The sequence below is a fragment of the Arachis stenosperma genome, chromosome 1 (genome assembly GCF_014773155.1).
Source record: "Arachis stenosperma cultivar V10309 chromosome 1, arast.V10309.gnm1.PFL2, whole genome shotgun sequence".
Lineage (NCBI taxonomy): Eukaryota > Viridiplantae > Streptophyta > Magnoliopsida > Fabales > Fabaceae > Arachis > Arachis stenosperma.
In genome coordinates this window covers 49715590-49733510 of record NC_080377.1, presented here as the reverse complement: position 1 = coordinate 49733510, position 17921 = coordinate 49715590, and the positions used below count along the sequence as shown (strand labels likewise).

General features: G+C 38.5%; 1 protein-coding gene across 1 annotated transcript; it reads right to left on the bottom strand.

Moving 5' to 3' along the window:
- Window positions 1–4038: 4038 nt before the first annotated feature.
- LOC130979507 (uncharacterized) lies at window positions 4039–7625 on the bottom strand. Its single transcript, XM_057902967.1, has 9 exons — window positions 7591–7625; window positions 6901–7085; window positions 6786–6856; window positions 6656–6711; window positions 6060–6141; window positions 5604–5665; window positions 5448–5485; window positions 5240–5324; window positions 4039–4249 (listed from the first exon to the last, which is right to left on the bottom strand). The coding sequence occupies exons 1-8, from the start codon at window positions 7623–7625 to the stop codon at window positions 5299–5301; spliced, it is 555 nt and encodes a 184-aa protein (XP_057758950.1). The 3' UTR covers window positions 4039–4249; window positions 5240–5298.
- Window positions 7626–17921: the final 10296 nt, after the last annotated feature.

Genomic DNA, 17921 nt, shown 5'->3' with positions numbered 1-17921 from the left:
TTATATATTGCTGAAAAGTCCTGGATGTCTACTTTCCAACGCAATTGAGAGCGCGCCATTTGAACTTCTATAGCTCCAAAAAATCCATTTCAAGTGCAGAGATGTCAGAATCCAACATCATCAGCAGTCCTTTTTCAGCATCTGAATCAGATTTTTGCTCAGGTCCCTCAATTTCAGCCAGAAAATAACTGAAATCACAAAAAAACACACAAACTCATAGTAAAGTCCAGAAATGTAAATTTTACTTAAAAACTAATAAAAATATACTAAAAAGTGGCTAGATCCTACTAAAAACTACCTAAAAATAATGCAAAAAAGCGTATAAATTATCCGCTCATCACGCGCCTATTTGTTTTACTGTAATATTTAATGTATATAAATTAAAAACATTAATTGCATATATTAAATAGCATACTATAAATACATACATCTATTAATTTATATTCTTATTAAATGAGTACACATAATTCATGTTTATGGTATTTAATTTATATTATAAATAATAACAAAAGCACATTTTTTATTTATTATGTAACATCTATATATTTATACACATAATTTTTATAATTAATATATTTTTATAAATTAATATTATTCAATTCTAAACTATATTTTTTTATATATTTTAAATTATCTTACATATGCACTAATAAATCATAATTTAAAATATTTTAATATTTTTTAAAGACATTATACATTTAAATCAACGTATAATTTTTTAAATCACCGTCTTCGATAATTTAAAAATTTTTTTCATGTTTTTTAAAGTGAAAATGAGTTATTCTGATTCATATATATTTTCAAATTTTACTCTAATTAGATTTAAAAAAGAAAATGTCAAATACCTAAATTTATTTATTCAATTTATAAATTTATTCATAACACCTAGAACTCTAGAAGTTTATACACATAACATTCATAATTTCATACTAATAATATGGTTCATAATTTCATACATATAATATTCATAATTAATAAATTTTTATAATTAATATTACTAAATTTTAAACTATGTCTTGTTATATATTTTAAATTATCTTACATGTACACCAAAGGGTCATCATTTTAATATTTTTATTTATTATTTATATGTATGCTTATTTATTGATTTTAACATGACGAGTTAATAATTACTTTTAAAATTTTATTTCTTAGTTTTTGTTTATATTTTATATTTTATTTTTTTATTTTATAATATTCTATGTATAAAATATGAGTTGTATAACTGAAGTTGTTGAATTTTTTAATTTAACATCCATATTTTTATACGTATAATATTTATAATTTTATATATATAATATCCATAATCAATAAATTAGTGTTAATTTATTATTATTTATTATTTTATTTTGCAAAGTCATGAACCAACAATTTTGGATGTTTTTAATTTTCAATAAATAGAAATTGATCAAATTTAAAATGTTTTAAATTTTTATAAAATGTGTTGAGGTAATTTGAGATTTTTTTAAAATTAAAAATATAAAAATTTAAAATTTTTATTTGAGAGAAAAAAACTATAAATTATAAATGCATGTAGTAATAATGAAAAAAAAAATTTAAAATATGATTCATATTAAATTTGAAATTAACTTTTAGTATAATTAAATAAAAAAGATAATTAATTATAGAAAGAAATTAATTTCATTAATTAAATTAAGAGAGTGATTCACACTCTCTTATAAACGCAAATGTTATTAATTATAATCACACAAGATAAATAAATCCATAAATTTATTACTCACGATTAAAACGTTAGTGTTATTAATTTATTTTATGGACGACTTCGAAACCACGGTAGTATTTGTCAAGAATTACTAATGTTCCAGGGCTTACCTAGAATCGGATGGTGGTTGGGCTTGTTTGTGAGGCCCAAGCGCTAGAGGAGGGTGGTCTCCGACTTGGTTTACGTTTGGGAGCCTCCTTCCGACTTGTGTGTGAGAGAATGGGAGTGGTACTTGCAAAGACACTCCGATGCCTAAGTCAGCAAGGGTGTGAGCAGGTCTAGAGAGTATTGGGACTTAGAGATACCTGAGGGGTATTAGTGTATTTATAGTGGTGAAACAATAACCACCATTGGAGTAGTTCCACCTTTTAGGGTGGATAACCGTTCCTTTATCTTAGGGAGGTTGCGATATGGCTTCTGGAAGTGGGTTGAGAGATTTTAGGGGCAGTTATTATTTGCCAGCTAATCTTTGCTCTCGACTTCCTTAGAGCAAGTCGTGGGGAGCACCGGCTTCTTGAGAGAAGGTCGGTGTACTGAGGAGCCCAACCTTGTGGATTAGATCTGTCGTTTGGACCTGGACATTAGCATTGGGCCAGGGTATGAACAGTGCCCCTACTCGAGCCCAATTCCTTTTAAGGGTTGGGGGTCGAGTATTATAACTCAGGACCATAGCCGACCTGATAGGGATCCGACGTGATTTTTCGGAACCGACGTGTTTTAAAAAGCTTTCAACAGTCGCGTCTAATCAAACGTCGCGTCTCTTAGGGATTTGAGCATTCATACGCGGGGGCGGTTACATTGGTAACGGTGCAACTTTTAAATGGCCTGCGTCGTTTTACCTTTGTGCCCCTAACATGTTTATAAATACTTTTCCCTCTCCTCGCTTGTTTCGTTTCTGAAAACCTTTCCATCTGCACCCTTTGTTGATCAAAAGAAGAAAGCTCCTTCCTTTTCGAGTGTTGTTGCTTCCATCTTTCTGCGAGAAAAAGGTCAGTTTCTTTTCTTACTCTTTTTTTTTTTTGTAGAGTTGCATATTTTTTATTTGAGAGGAGAGTTGGTCGTAGACTTTAGTGATTCTGTTTTGTCAAGGATCTAACCCCAGGCCCCTTTAGAGACCCTATTTTTGATCCTTTTTTCTTTTTCCTTTGTAGGTTTTTTCTAGAAAAACAAAATGTCTTTTGTTAAAACTCTTGCTCAATGAGTGGATGTTACGGTTTTGGGGGAAGAACCCCTTGTTGACACGGACTTCATCACCAACCTCCACACTCACCATAGGCTTTGTACACTACAAAAAAAAAGGTCTATGGTCACGGTGAAAAACCGTGACCATAGCTAGTGAAAAGGGTGACCATAGGTCTATGGTCACGGTTTTTGACCTATGGTCACGGTTTTTCTGCCGTGGCCTATTCTCTCGTGGCCATAGACCTATGGTCACGGTTTTTTTATCTATGGTCACGGTTTCTATGGCCACGGTTGTAATGTTCAAATTCTGGCACTTTAGGCCACGTTTTTTTTACCGTGACCATAGGTTAATCTATGGTCACGCGATAAAACCGTGACCATAGCCCATCTATGGTCACGGTTTTGGCCGTGACCATAGCCTCTATGGTCACCCCTTCCTAAAACCGTGACCATAGATAAGGCTATGGTCACGGTTTTGGCCGTGACCATAGCCTCTATGGTCACTCCACCCAAAACCGTGACCATAGCCATATCTATGGTCACGGTTTTGACCGTGACCATAGCTTCTATGGTCACCCCTTCCCAAAACCGTGACCATAGCCATATCTATGGTCACGGTTTTGGCCGTGACCATAGCCTCTATGGTCACTCAACCAAAAACCGTGACCATAGCCTCTATGGTCACCCCTTCCCAGGCTATGGTCACGGCCAAAACCGTGACCATAGATAAGGCTATGGTCACGGTTTTAGGTAGAGTGACCATAGCCTCTATGGTCACCCCTTCCCAAAACCGTGACGATAGCCTTATTTATGGTCACAGTTTTGGCCGTGACCATAGCCTCTATGGTCACCCCACATGAAAACCGTGACCATAGCCTTATCTATGGTCACGGTTTTTTACCGTGACCATAGCGCCTATGGTCACCCCGCATTAAAATAGTGACCATAACCTTATCTATAGTCACTGTTTTCACCGTGGCCATAGCTTATCTATGGTCACCCCTCCTTAAAACGGTGGCCATAACTTATCTATGGTAACCTGTTTTATTTTATAAATTTTTTTTAAAGCATAATCACATTCCAAAATGATGATAATCACAAAATAAATCTAAGAATGAGAAATTCAATAAATGTAAATCATAAAAGTTTCATTAAAAAGTAGATATCCATTACAACACTAATCAAAATAGAGTGTAATTTATCCATTACATGTATTATCGAATAAAATCTCTTATCAAAATGTAAAGAAGACATCAAAATAATACATTTAGATAACCAAAATCATTATAAGACCCATCCCATCTTATATTTGTATTGAACATATTTTCTTCACATCATATCCTCCTGCTAGCAAAAGAAATAAAGAAGTTAGAACAGAACAAAAATATTTTTGATGATGCATGCAGTGCAGTTGAGTAATGAATATGGAGCACAAGTTAAGTAAGTCAATCAGTATGAAAATTTCAACCACTAAATAACAAGGAGCATTTGCATGTGGTTTTGAGCCATTTGGTAATGTTTATATGTTTTTAATCTATCTTTGAGTGGAACTTCAACTCCCCTGTTGAAGTCGCTTAAAACTGAAAAAAATCCAGCACAAAGAAACAACCACAACCAAAATAAAAGCTTAAAAAACAAGGTAATACCGAAATACTATTATTAGCTTCCAACCCATCAAACAAATCAAGTAATCAACACCAGCGAAACAGAAAAACCAGATTGAGTGTGAAATCAATAGACAAAGTAAATTTTAAAATAATAATAATACTGATTGCTATATATTACTGAGTACTAATTCAATGCTGATTGCTACCCCTTCACCTTCATGTATTATTATTGCTTTATCTAATTTTCTATACCTTCTGAAGAGAAACAATGGTAGGTTATGCATCTTAGTTCGTAATTAGTTTCTTACCCTTCTATTCAATACGTGCTCAGTGCCATAAGTCTATAACAAAACTGCAGCTTAACAAGTTGGAACTATGATATTGGCTTTATGCTAGAAATGTATCATTTAGTCTTAAGAATCAAACACAAAAATTAGTATTTTTATATTAAAGTCAATTTACAAGTATTTTTTTTTCATTCAACTCACTCATGGAAGGGGTTCACTCAATGGACCATAATTGAAACCAAAAACATTGAAACTTAACTAAATGATCATATGAACATAAATTTAAATTGTAAGAGAAACAAGTAGAAGAATTTATTCCTGCTCACTGTACAAATACATATGTAAACTACTATTGACAAGAGTTTAAATACAAGTAAGAATATCATTAGCTATTGATTTGAATATGGGAAAAATAAAAGTTCATTAACCATACATCTAACCTCCAATATTCCAGGGAAGCAAAAAGAGAGAAGATCCAGGCATTTAAGCGGCCACTTTTTTATGGAGGATAGAAAAATAAGACCTGAAAAATTTTGAATATGACTGTTAAAAGGTACTCAGAATCATAGATAGTTAAAGAAAAAAATTGGTATAAGATAAATTGAACTAGGATTGAGACATTGAACACATTAAAACAAATTAGTTCCTTGAGGCTCAGAGAGCTAAGAGCTTCACCAAGGATGTGCCTGCAAATCAAAACAAATTAAACATCATTAATTATTAATTAATAACATGGATGCATATACATTAATATAGAATTGAAATAGTTAGTTTTCTTAAAAGAACAAAGAAATAAAACTCAACCTATTTAGATTTTGAATATCACGAATCTGTCTTCTTAATTTGGATGATTCTTGCTGATAAAACTAATGATATTCATAAACAATGTTAAATATATATGACAAAATAAAGACCTAGAAATATAAAATATAAATCACTAACTGAAAGGAATAGTGATTAAAAAAAAGATAACCTACCTAGGCCTTGAGCCCCATTAAAAAGGATGGACTTCTATATTTCAAAACTAATTAATAATAATGTGCATTTATTTTTATATCATGTGTTCAAATTTTTTTCAGTTTTTTTTTTAATTATATTATTTATCTTAAATTTTAGACTTTAAATTACAAATCTTTAAATCTAAATCCTAAATTATGAACTTAAAAGAAAATTTAGCTAATATTAATTAACTAAAACTTAATTTTCTATAGTCCCATACATATATAACATCATTATACTATAATTAATAATATAATTTACCTGTGTATTAGCTTCAGATACAGATTCTGTGTTTGAGGAAGCAGCACTTGCTTTCTTATACCTTTCGATAGTTCCTCTAACACTGCAAATAATTATACAATCATAAAAAATTAAATCAATATTAGTTATTATCAGAGATCAATTAGTAATAATAATAAACAATATAATATTAAACTTTAAAAGAGCTGAAATTATAATTGTGACAGCCAAAGAGTTTGCAGAGGAATTTCGGTCATTTCACATTGGTAGAAGGCTTGGTGAAGAACTTGCTACTGAATTTGACAAGTCTAAAAGCCACCCTGCTGCTTTGGCAAAACACAAGTATGGAGTGGCAAAATGGGAACTCTCAAAAGCTTGCTTATCAAGAGAATATTTACTCATGAAACGCAATTCCTTTACCTATATCTTCAAATTTTGCCAAGTATGTCTTAACATTATTATTCGAGTTTTATAATTAAGTTTCAAATCCATTACGAATTAATGAACTGAAATGCACCGAGATTCATGAAATCAGTAGCTCAAGGTGCCAAGAACCATGTGAAATCAGCACAACAGAAGGCTAATAGCAACAATTTTATTTCATATATGGCTCGTACCTAATGAGATTCGTGGAAGTGATTCGGGGAGCCTTGATTGCAGCACGTAAATCCCTCTTCGCAATCCAAAAAGAAGATTATCAGGAAAATAAATTAACAAAATCTAAAACGGAAAAGGGAAACGGCGTACCAAGCAGCAATGAGAACTGAGACACCGATGGAGACGCCGATGGCGACGACGGAGAAGGTGTAAGGAGAGATCTTAACGAGCGCAGTACCCCAAGAGCGGACGCCACGCCACTAACCTTCGACGAACGGAGAAGCCAAGGAAGATAAAGACGATGTCCTTAGAGCTTGGGACGGCGGCGGCGCCAACAAGCTTCGGACGGCGGCGACAATGGGGGCTAGGGTTATGAATTGGGGAAAGAAAGAAGGGGGGGTTGTTTCAATTTCCTTAAGTTCACGCGGTTCTATTTCCTTCAGTTTCCCACTATAGCATAGCTTAAGAAAATGAGTTTATTTTAATTTTTTTAAATTAAGATAATAAAATTGATATATTATATATAATGAGCCTTATATTTTTATTTTTTACAAATTTATTTTATCTAACATACCAAGAATTAATTTATCATACGCATTTAAATAAACAAATAAAATTAACCACTCAAATAATTTAAATTAATTACGATATGATGAATCTTTTATTTTAATATTCTACAATCATTTTAAAAAGTTTTAAATTATTTTTTAATTTAAAATTATTAATAGTATTCAACCTAATTTTATATTTATAAAATTAGATATAAAATTTTAATATTTAAAGTAAATTATATAAAATTATTATTAGTTTTTAATTATTAAAACTTTTTAATTTTAAAAAGAAAAAAATTTAAAATAATAAAAAATACTTAAAAATTTTAATTAATTAAAACTCAAATAATTAAAACTATGACTATAGACTCCTTTAGATCACTCCCAAAACCGTGACCATAAACCTTTTTAGGCCACCCTTCCGAAAAACTGTGACCATAGATCCTTTTTGGTCACTGTAAAAAACCGTGACCATAGACACCTTTAGGCTACTCCCAAAACCGTGACCATAGACTCTTTTAGGCCACCCTTCCGAAAAACCGTGACCATAGACCCTTTTTGGTCACTGTAAATAACCGTGACCATAGACACCTTTAGGCCACCCTCCAAAACTGTGACCATAGACTCTTTTAGGCCACCCTTAAAACCGTGACCATAGACCGCTTTAGGTCACCCCCCAAAATCGTGACCATAGACCCTTTTAGGTCACCCTTTTTGAAAAACCGTGACCATAGACTCTTTTAGGCCACCCCAAAAAACCGTGACCATAGACACTTTTAGGCCACCCACCAAAATCGTGACCATAGACCCTTTTAGGCCACCCTCAAAACTGTGACTATAGACCCCTTTAGGTCACCCCCCAAAACCGTGACCATAGACCCTTTTAGGTCACCCCTTTTTAAAAAACCGTGACCATAGCCCCTTTTTGGTCACTGTAAAAAACCGTGACCATAGACCCCTTTAAGTCACCTCAAAAACCGTGACCATAGACCCTTTTAGGCCACCCCCGAAAACCGTGACCATAGACCATTTTAGGCCACCCTTTTTTGAAAAACCGTGACCATAGTCCCCTTTTGGTCACTGTAAAAAACCGTGACCATAGACCCCTTTAGGTCACCCCTCAAAACCGTGACCATAGGCACCATTTTTTAAAAAACCGTGACCTTAGGTACTCTATGGTCACCCTTTCCAAAAAAACCGTGACCATAGCTTTTTCTTTTTGGTCACCCTAAAAAACCGTGACCATAGAGGGTCTATGGTCACGGTTTTTTACCGTGACCAAAAAAACCGTGACCATAGACCCAAAATGTTGTAGTGGTACCTCTGATGAGGACGAGCCGAAATATGAACTGATTGCCCCGGGTCCGGACGACCGGGTTTACTTTGGGAGGGTTTCTGAGGCAGCCCCTCATTTTTTCTATATGTACGAGAGTATGATTACCCGCCTAGGCATTTTTCTCCTTTTTTTCGATTTTGAGATGGATGTTTTAGGTCACTGTCGTGTTGCTCCTACCCAACTCCACCCCAATTCTTGGGATTTTTTGAAAATTTACTAATTTATCAGCCATGTTTTGGACTTTCCGACTTCTTTGAAAATTTTCTTTTATCTTTTACATATGACCAAGCCCTTCAGTGGGCAAAATAACAAGCAGCAGTGGGTGTCTTTCCGATCCATACAAGGTCGGAGAATTTTTACCCTTTTTGATGAATCCTTCCATGACTTCAAATATTTATTTTTCAAAGTTCAATCTGTAGAGGGTCACCACCCCTTTTTTCTGGATGAAAATTCTTCTCCTCGCTTTCCCCTGTATTGGTTAGAGGCCTCTCCTTGTGAAAAATACGGTCTGGATAATTTGGATGAGGTGGAGGCGGCCGTTGTGGGGTTTCTCCGAGAAGTATGGGGGAGAGCCTCCTACCTGGATACAAGAAAGTTTCTCCAGGGGTCCCCGACCTTTATCCAGGCTCAACTAGGTAGTTTTTCTTTGCTTTATCGTAGTTTCCGACTTGATATTTGCACGACTATTTCTTCCGACTTGTTTTACTGACTTTGGCTACCTACTTGTTCTTGTAGAAATGGCAAAGAAGAATTCCAAGGAGTCTTACCAGAGAGTTCAGGAGGCCAAAGCGAGATCCTGTGCCAGAGTTGGTAGTGCGAGGGCAGCTGGTCCTTCCCCTTCCCCTTCTTCTCACAGTTTGGGGACTCCTGCTCATCCTATTGTTATTTCTTCCTCGGCCTCTTCTCTGTCCCCTTCTTCCCGACCTTCTCCTGAGCCAAAAAAGAAAAAGCGCAAGGCTTTAGAGTCTGGCTCTCTGACGTTAGGATTTTTGCCGGTAAAGAATTTCATAAAAACAGTCGCGTTGTAGATATAGCTTCTAAACCGACAGAAATCCCTTCGTACAAACGTTTTGGTTGTCACAAGTAACGAACCCCTTTAAAAATTGTTAACCGAGTATTTGAATCTCGGGTCGTCTTCTCAAGGAATTGCAGTGAGGTATGTTCTTATTATTGGTTATGAAAAAGGTAAAATTGGGGTTTTGGAAGTAAGGGGGCAGTATGCTGCACAAAAAATAATAAAAAAAATAAATAAATAACTATAAAATAAACTCTTGGCAAGGTATGGGAACTGGAGGTCCTATCCTGGTTATCCTTATCAATTGTAATGAGAATTGGATTTTTCTCCCACTTTATTAACCTCTAACTATGAAGGTAAGTTAAGTGGATGAATTAATTTTGATTCCTCAGGTCCTAGTCTTTCCTTGGGAAAGACTAGAGTTATTGGAATATGAATTAATGAAATGAAGAAATCTAATTTTCAATCAACAATGAGTTTGACAACTCTAGAGTCACCAATTATTTAACCAAAGCCAAGAATGTAAAAAGCTAAATTAAAATCATAAATATCTGGAATACCTTCAATTCATTCAAAGCAGTAAAATCTAAAACTAACAATATTCATAAACCAATTGGGCAACAGGAAAATCCAAATTATTATATAAATAAAAGACAGCAATCATTAATCTGAAATATCTCAAATAACATTAATTTAAAAGAGTAATCTGTAACATGGAAGAGTTCATAAATTAAATTGGGATAAATAAAAATAAAGAACCTGGGATTGAGAGTCACTCCTAAAACTAAGAGAAGTCCTAAATCCTAATCCTAAGAGAGAGGAGAGAACCTCTCTCACTAAAAACTACATCTAAAATATAAAAAGTGAATTATGGCGTTGGGGCAGCTATGGCAAATTATATATCAAATCGAAGCTTCAGACGTTAGCTTTCCAACGCAACTGGAACCGCGTCGTTTGGACCTCTGTAGCTAAAGTTATAGCCGTTTGAGTGCGAAGAGGTCAGGCTGGACAGCTTAGCAATTTCTCCAACTTATTGTATTCCTTCCACTTTTGCATGCTTCCTTCCCATCCTCCAAGCCATTCCTGCCTTATAATATCTGAAAACACTTAACACACATATCAAGGCATCTAATGGTAATAAGAGAGGATTAAACATAGGGAACTTAAAGCCAAAGAAGCATGTTTTCAATCAAAGCACATAATTAGGAAGGCAAATGTAAAACCATGCAAATAGTATGAATAAGTGGGTAAAGAGTTGATAAAAACCACTCAATTGAGCACAAGATAAACCATGAAATATGGGTTTATCACTCTCCTTTTGAAGGCGAGGCCAAGGTGGATGCGCCTCAATTTATCCGGGAGCATATCTATCCTTATACTCGTATAAGTATGGATGATGTTTCTCATCGAAACCACCTTACTATTCTGGCTTAGGAGAGTATCAGGGCGGCGGGACTGTGCACCAAGTTTTTTGATATTTTTGAGAAGACCCCTCTTAGCTCTTTGGGTTTGTCCCAAAGGGTTGAAGAGCTAGAGGGGAGGGTTCTCTTATATCAAGAGGATGAGAGGAGCCTGAAGGAGGAGATCACCAAGCTTAGAGAAGAGAGTGATAATCTCCGGAAGGAGGGGAAGAAGTTGATAGGCTGGTGCTCTATGATGGAGGGTCTACGGAAGAAGGCGGAGCAGAGCTACTCGAGCTTATTTCAGGACCTTGTGGAGGTCAAAAAAGATCTGGTAAGAGCTTGGGATGCTTATGCGGAGCTGGAGGACTCTATTGCCGAGGGATCTGAGGAGGCTTGGAGGGTTTTTAGGGAGTAGGTCGGGGTTATTTCTCCCGACCTAGATCTCCCACCCTTGGATCCGGATAAGGTTGTAATTGATGGGGCCATCGTGTCTCCTCCCCGACCTGTGTCTGAATCCGAGTTGAAGACTCGGGGTCAGAGAATCATAGAGACTCCTCTCCGACCAGATGATGCTCCGAGTTCTTCCAAGGCTCCTAAGACTTCCACTCCAACTCCTATGGATGTCTCTCTCCCTGACTCTGGTGGTGCTCCGACTACTCTTCCAGGTTGTGATGGAGATACCCTTTGAAAAAAATTATCTTTGGCTATATGAGGGCCCGGCCTGTGGGTCCCCACTTTTTTAAACTATTTATTTTTATGTTATCATGGTATGCTGTTGACACTTTTTTGGCCTTTTATGGCCGTAAACAAAATATTTAAAAATACATTTTTTGGACAAGGGTTTAGGTTATTTTTTGTTGGTTGTGTGCATGCTTTTTCTGCTTTAGGTTTCGAAGAAAAACCCTTTTTTGATCTTTTGTTTTGAAAAACCTTTTCTTGGCTGGCTGTCCCTTCTTCTAAGTTTTTCTTTTAATTTTCCTTGAAGGTTTGAGACAGTCTTTGTTGCTTTCTATGGGTTTTCTGATCTCTTTTCGGTATTCCTTGTGCTCAATTTTTGATATATTGAGTTTTTATAACTTAGGTTATTTTTGCGATGTATTTCTTTGCTTCTCAGAATCTCCGACTTGTTAGTCAGTTAATTTTTGAGTTTATTCACGATCGACTTTTATAACCTCTTTACACCGACTTGTACCTCGTCATTTTATCCTGACAACCATCTAGGTCGGTTCATGGGATTTTCACGCTTTGTCAAGCTTAAGTCGACGCGCTTCATAGAAAGCGAGAAGGAATTTATAAGAGATATTTGAAAAAGATCTTTATTTATTTGCAAAGGTACTTTATCGCTACTAAGGGTTTTGGGCTATCTATGACCCCTTAGTCTCTACTGTGATGCCTCGTTAAAAACCATTCTTCAGAAAAAACCCTTTTACTTTGGGAAAAAATCATGAAGTTGGGAAACGAGTACATCAGGAAGTAGAGTTCGCTTTTAACTGTAGTACCTTTTCATATTACAAGCATGCCACAACCTAGGTAACTCGGTGCCGTTTAAGTCGGTCACCTTGTAATAACCTTTTCTTAAGACCTCACTAATCTTGTATGGTCCTTTCCAATTAGCGGCGAGCTTTCCTTCCCCAGACTTGTTGACTCCTATGTCGTTTTTAATTAAGACCAAGTCGTCTGGGGCGAAGCTCCTTTGAATGACTTTTTGGTTGTATCTGTTTGTCATCCTTTGTTTCAATGCTGCTTCTCTAATATGGGCTCGTTCGCGGACTTCAGGGAGTAGTTCAAGTTCTTCTTTGTGTCCCTTTATGTTTTCAACCTCGTCGTAAGCAAGTCGGAAGGGTGTTTCTCCTGGGGCAGACTAAAGTGTGGTCCGATAAGCCCAAAGCACTTGTGGGAGTTCCTCGGCCCAGGCTCCCTTTGCGTCCTGTAACCTTTTCTTCAACCCTGCCAATATGACTTTGTTTACAGCCTCGGCTTGTCCATTTGCTTGTGGATGTTCCACCGATGTAAATTAATATTTGATCTTCAAACTGGCTACCTGGTTTTTGAAGGTTGAGTCGGTAAATTGAGTGCCATTATCAGTGGTGATGGTGTGGGGTACCCCATATCTGGTGATAATGTTCTTGTAGAAGAACTTTTGACTTCTCTGAGCGGTGATGGTGGCCAATGGTTCTGCTTCTATCCACTTTGTGAAGTAATCCACTCCCACTATTAGATATTTTATTTGCCCCAACGCTTGTGGGAATGGTCCTAGTAAGTCCAATCCCCACTTTGCAAAAGGCCATGGGGAAGTTATACTAATGAGTTCCTCGGGAGGGGCTACATGGAAGTTTGCATGCATTTGGCATGGCTGGCACTTTTTCACAAATTCCGTGGAGTCTTTTTGTAAGGTCAGCTAGTAGAATACAGCTCGGATTACCTTTCTAGCTAACGACCTTGCTCCAAGATGGTTCCCGTAGATTCCATTGTGCACCTCCTCTAGTACCTCAGTTGTCTTTGAGGTCGGGACGCACTTTAGTAGCGGTGTTGATATCCCCCTTTTATAGAGGATATTTTTCATCAGTGTGTAGTTTTGTGCTTCCCTCCAGATTTTCTTGGCCTCTTTTTCCTCTTTGGGGAGGATGTCGAATTTCAGGCATTCGACTAAGGGCTTCATCCATCCAAGGTCTAACCTGGTGATTTCGAGGATGTCTTGAACAGCCTCCGTTTTGTCCACGAAGGGTTCAGGGAGAGTTTCTTGAATCAGGCTACTGTTGTTCCCTCATGGTTTGGTACTTGCTAGCTTGGAGAGGGCATCTGCTCTGCTGTTGAGGTCCCGAGTTATATGCTTCACCTCGGTCTCTTCAAAGCGCTTAAGGTGCTCCAAGATTTTGTCTAAGTACTTTTTCATGTTAGGATCTTTGGCCTGATACTCTCCATTTATTTGGGAGGTCACCATCTGAAAGTCGCTGAATATCATTACTTTGGATGCACCGACTTCTTCTGCCAGCTTTAACCCTGCAATCAAGGCTTCATATTCTGCCTGATTGTTGGAAGCTGGGAACTCGAATTTGAGGGAAACTTCAATTTGCGTTCCCCCTTTGCTGACCAATATTATGCCTGCCCCGCTTCCAACTTTATTGGAGGACCCATCCACATATAACTCCCATGAAGTGGATTTCTTCTCTTGATCTCCCACGTATTCCGCTAGGAAATCGGTGAGGTATTGAGCTTTTATTGCCGTTCGGGCTTCATATTTCAAGTCGAACTCGAAGAGTTCTATTGTCCATTGAACCATTCTGTCCATAATATCCGTCTTCTAAAGGACCTACTTCATGGGCTGGTTCATTCGGACTTTTATCGTGTGTGCTTAGAAATACGGCCGTAATCGGCGTGAGGTCACTACTAAGGAGTATGCAAACTTTTCAAGTTTTTGATACTTTAGTTCTGGGCCCTATAGAACCTTGCTGGTGAAGGTCTGTCAAGAGGTCGGTTTCCTCCTTACTTTTCACCCGCATGTCATCTACGTAGACCTCCATTAAGTTCCCAAGGTGGGAAGCGAACACTTTATTCATCAACCTTTGATTTGTGGGCCTGGCATTTTTTAACCCAAATGGCATCACCACATAGCAGTAGTTTGCTCTAGGTGTGATGAATGAAGTTTTTCCTCATCCGACTTGTACATCGGGATTTGGTTGTATCCCAAGTAAGCATCCATAAATGACAAGTATTGATACCATGATCTTGCATCTACTAGGGTGACAATACTGGAAAGTAGATATGGGTCTTTGGGACATGCTTTGTTCAGGTCGGTGTACTCGACACACATCCTCCACTTGCCGTTTTGCTTTTTGACTAGCACTACATTTGCTAGCCATGCCGGGTACTTGACCTCCCGGATGAAATTGGCCTCCAAGAGGGCTTGCACTTGCTCCTCCACCACCTGAGCTCGTTCTGCGCCGAGCTTACGCCTACGCTGTTGTACGGGTCGTGATTTGGGGGTGTACTGACAGCTTGTGGGACATGAGCCGAGGGTCTATCCCTGGCATGCCAGAGGCTTTCCACGCAAAGAAGTCAAAATTATCTCGTAAGATCTTTATCAGCCTTTGCTTCAAATCTCGGTCTAGACAGACCCCTATGTTGGTGTTTTTTCCTTCCTCTTTACCGATTTGAACCTCTTCTGTTCTTCCCCTCGGTTGTGGCCGCAGCTCTTCCCTAGCTTTCATTCCCCCGAGCTTTATGGTGTGAACTTCCTTGCTCTTTCCTCGGAGGTTTAAGCATTCATTGTAGCATTTTCTTGCCAATTTCTAGTCTCCTCGTACCGTCACTATTCCTTTAGGTGCTGGGAATTTCATGCAAAGGTGAGGGGTCGATACCACCGCTCCAAGCCGATTTAACGTAGTCCTGCCGATTAGGGTGTTATACGCCGACCCGACATCGATGACGATAAAGTCGATGCTCAGAGTTTTGGAATTTTCCCCCTTTCCGAAGGTCGTGTGGAGGGGGATGTATCCCAGTGGCTTAATTGGCATGTCTCCTAGTCCATACAGGGTGTCCGGGTAAGCTTTTAGCTCCCTTTCATCCAACCCTAACTTGTCGAATGCGGGCTTAATAAGTATATCAGCTGAACTTACTTGGTCCACCAAGGTCCTATGTAGGTTGGCATTTGCCAAGATCATGGTTACCACCACCGGGTCGTCATGCCCGGGCACGATCCCCTGCCCATTCTCTTTGGTGAACGAGATGGTTGGGAGATCAGGAGATTCGTTTCCAACTTGATAAACTCGCTTCAGGTGTCTTTTGCGAGATGATTTAGTGAGCCCCCCTCCTGCGAATCCTCAAGAGATCGTATGTATGTGTCTCTCAGGGGTTTGTGGGGGTGGGTCTCTCCTGTCCTCATCATCTCACTTTTTTTTCCAGAATTCTCCGACCTTTCCATGAGATATCTATCAAGTCGGTCTTCCTTGGCCAACCTTTCTATCACATTTTTAAGGTCGTAGCAATCATTTGTTGAGTGACCATACATCTTATGGTACTCACAGTAGTCGCCGCGACTTCCTCCCTTTTTGTTTTTGATGGGTCTAGGAGGCGGCAACCTTTCAGTATTACTGATTTCTCTGTATACGTCCACTAGGGAGACTTTTAGGGGAGTATAGGAATGATATCTCCTTGACCTGTCGGGGCCGACCTCTTCTTTTTTCTTGGGCTCCCTTTCTCTCTCTTTTGCTGAGTGAGGAGGCCCTTGTCGCCAGCTAGGCTCCCGTAGTCTGGCATTTTCCTCCATGTTGATGTACTTTTCTGCTCTCTCTTGTACATTACTCAAAGAGGTGGGGTGCCTTTTTGATATGGACTGAGAGAAGGGGCCCTTTCTAAGTCCATTTACTAACCCCATGATAACTGCCTCTGTGGGCAAGTCTTGAATTTCCAAACACGCTTTGTTGAACCTTTCCATGTAGTCACGTAGGGGGTTCCCCGACCTCCTGCTTAACTCCGAGGAGGCTCGGTGCGTGTTTTACTTTATCCTTCTGGATGGAGAACCGCATTAGGAATTTTCTCGAGAGGTCCTCAAAGCTGGTAACCGACCTTGGAGGGAGGCTATCAAACCACTTCATCGCTGCTTTCGACAGAGTGGTCGGGAAAGCTTTGCAGCGAGTTGCATCAGAAGTATCAACCAGATACATCCGACTTTTAAAATTGCTTAAGTGATGCTTTGGGTCTGTGGTCCAATCATAGAGGTTCATATCAGGGCTTTTGAAGTTTTTTGAAACTTTTGCCCTTATTATGTCCTCACTGAACGGGTCCTCTCCTCCCAAGGGCAACTCTTCTCGGTCGCCGCTGGAGTTCTGACTCTTAAGGGAGGATTCAAGCTTCAAGAGTTTTTCTTCCAACTCTTTTCGTCGTTCTATCTCCTCCCTGAGGTTTTGCTCTGCTTCTCGTTGTCGCTCTAGTTCCTGTTCCAGTTGCTCCAAACGACCTTGGTGGCCGTGGACCAGCCCCATTAGCTCGGTTGCATGGGATGGCCCTTCCTTTCTGGACTCTCGTCCCTCCGAGGAATTTACCTTTGGGTTCTTAAGCCCAGAGGTGCCTTCTCTATGTTAGTCGTTGGTCCCTTGGTGAAGGGTCAAGTTTGCGTCATTGTTTCTGGTATCTGGATTTTCTTATTTGGAATCAGACGCTGTATGACCATGTTCTGGTGAGTTGTCTGCCATTACTGGGTGATCTCTCGGGTCCCCGGCAATGGCGCCAATGTTCCGGGGTTTACCTAGAACCGGATGGTGGTTGGGCTTGTTTGTGAGGCCCTAGCGCTAGAGGAGGGTGGTTTCCGACTTGGTTTACGTCTGAGAGCCTCCTTCCGACTTGTGTGTGAGAGAATGGGGGGTGGTACCTGTAAAGACACTCCGATGCCTAAGTTAGCAAAGGTGTGAGCAGGTCTAGAGAGTATTGGGACTTAGAGATACCTGAGGGGTGTCAATGTATTTATAGTGGTGAACCAATAACCACCGTTGGGATAGTTCCACCTTTTAGGGTGGATAACCGTCCCTTTATCTTAGGGAGGTTGTGATATGGCTCATGGAAGTGGGTTGAGAGATTTTAGGGGCAGTTATTATCTGCCAGCTAATTTTTGCTCCCGACTTCCTTAGAGCAAGTCGTGGGGAGCACCGACTTCTTGAGAGAAAGTCGGTGTACTGAGGAGGCCAACCTTGTGGGTTGAATCTGTCGTTTGGACCTGAGCCTTAGTGTTGGGTCAGGGTATGAACAACTAAGATACATGCTTTTGCTTGCGTATATTCACCAACAATTTTGGCAGTTGGTAAAAGTTATTGCCGACGGTTTGCCATTAATATTTATTATAGAATATATTACATAAAACTAAAAATAATAAATTTGGATAATTGTAATAATTTTTTATTAATATTTTTGTTATTAAATATTTCCATAATAATATTATAGGTAAGAATTGAGTTTCTTGTAGTGTTTATTCTCGTCAAATTGTATTTG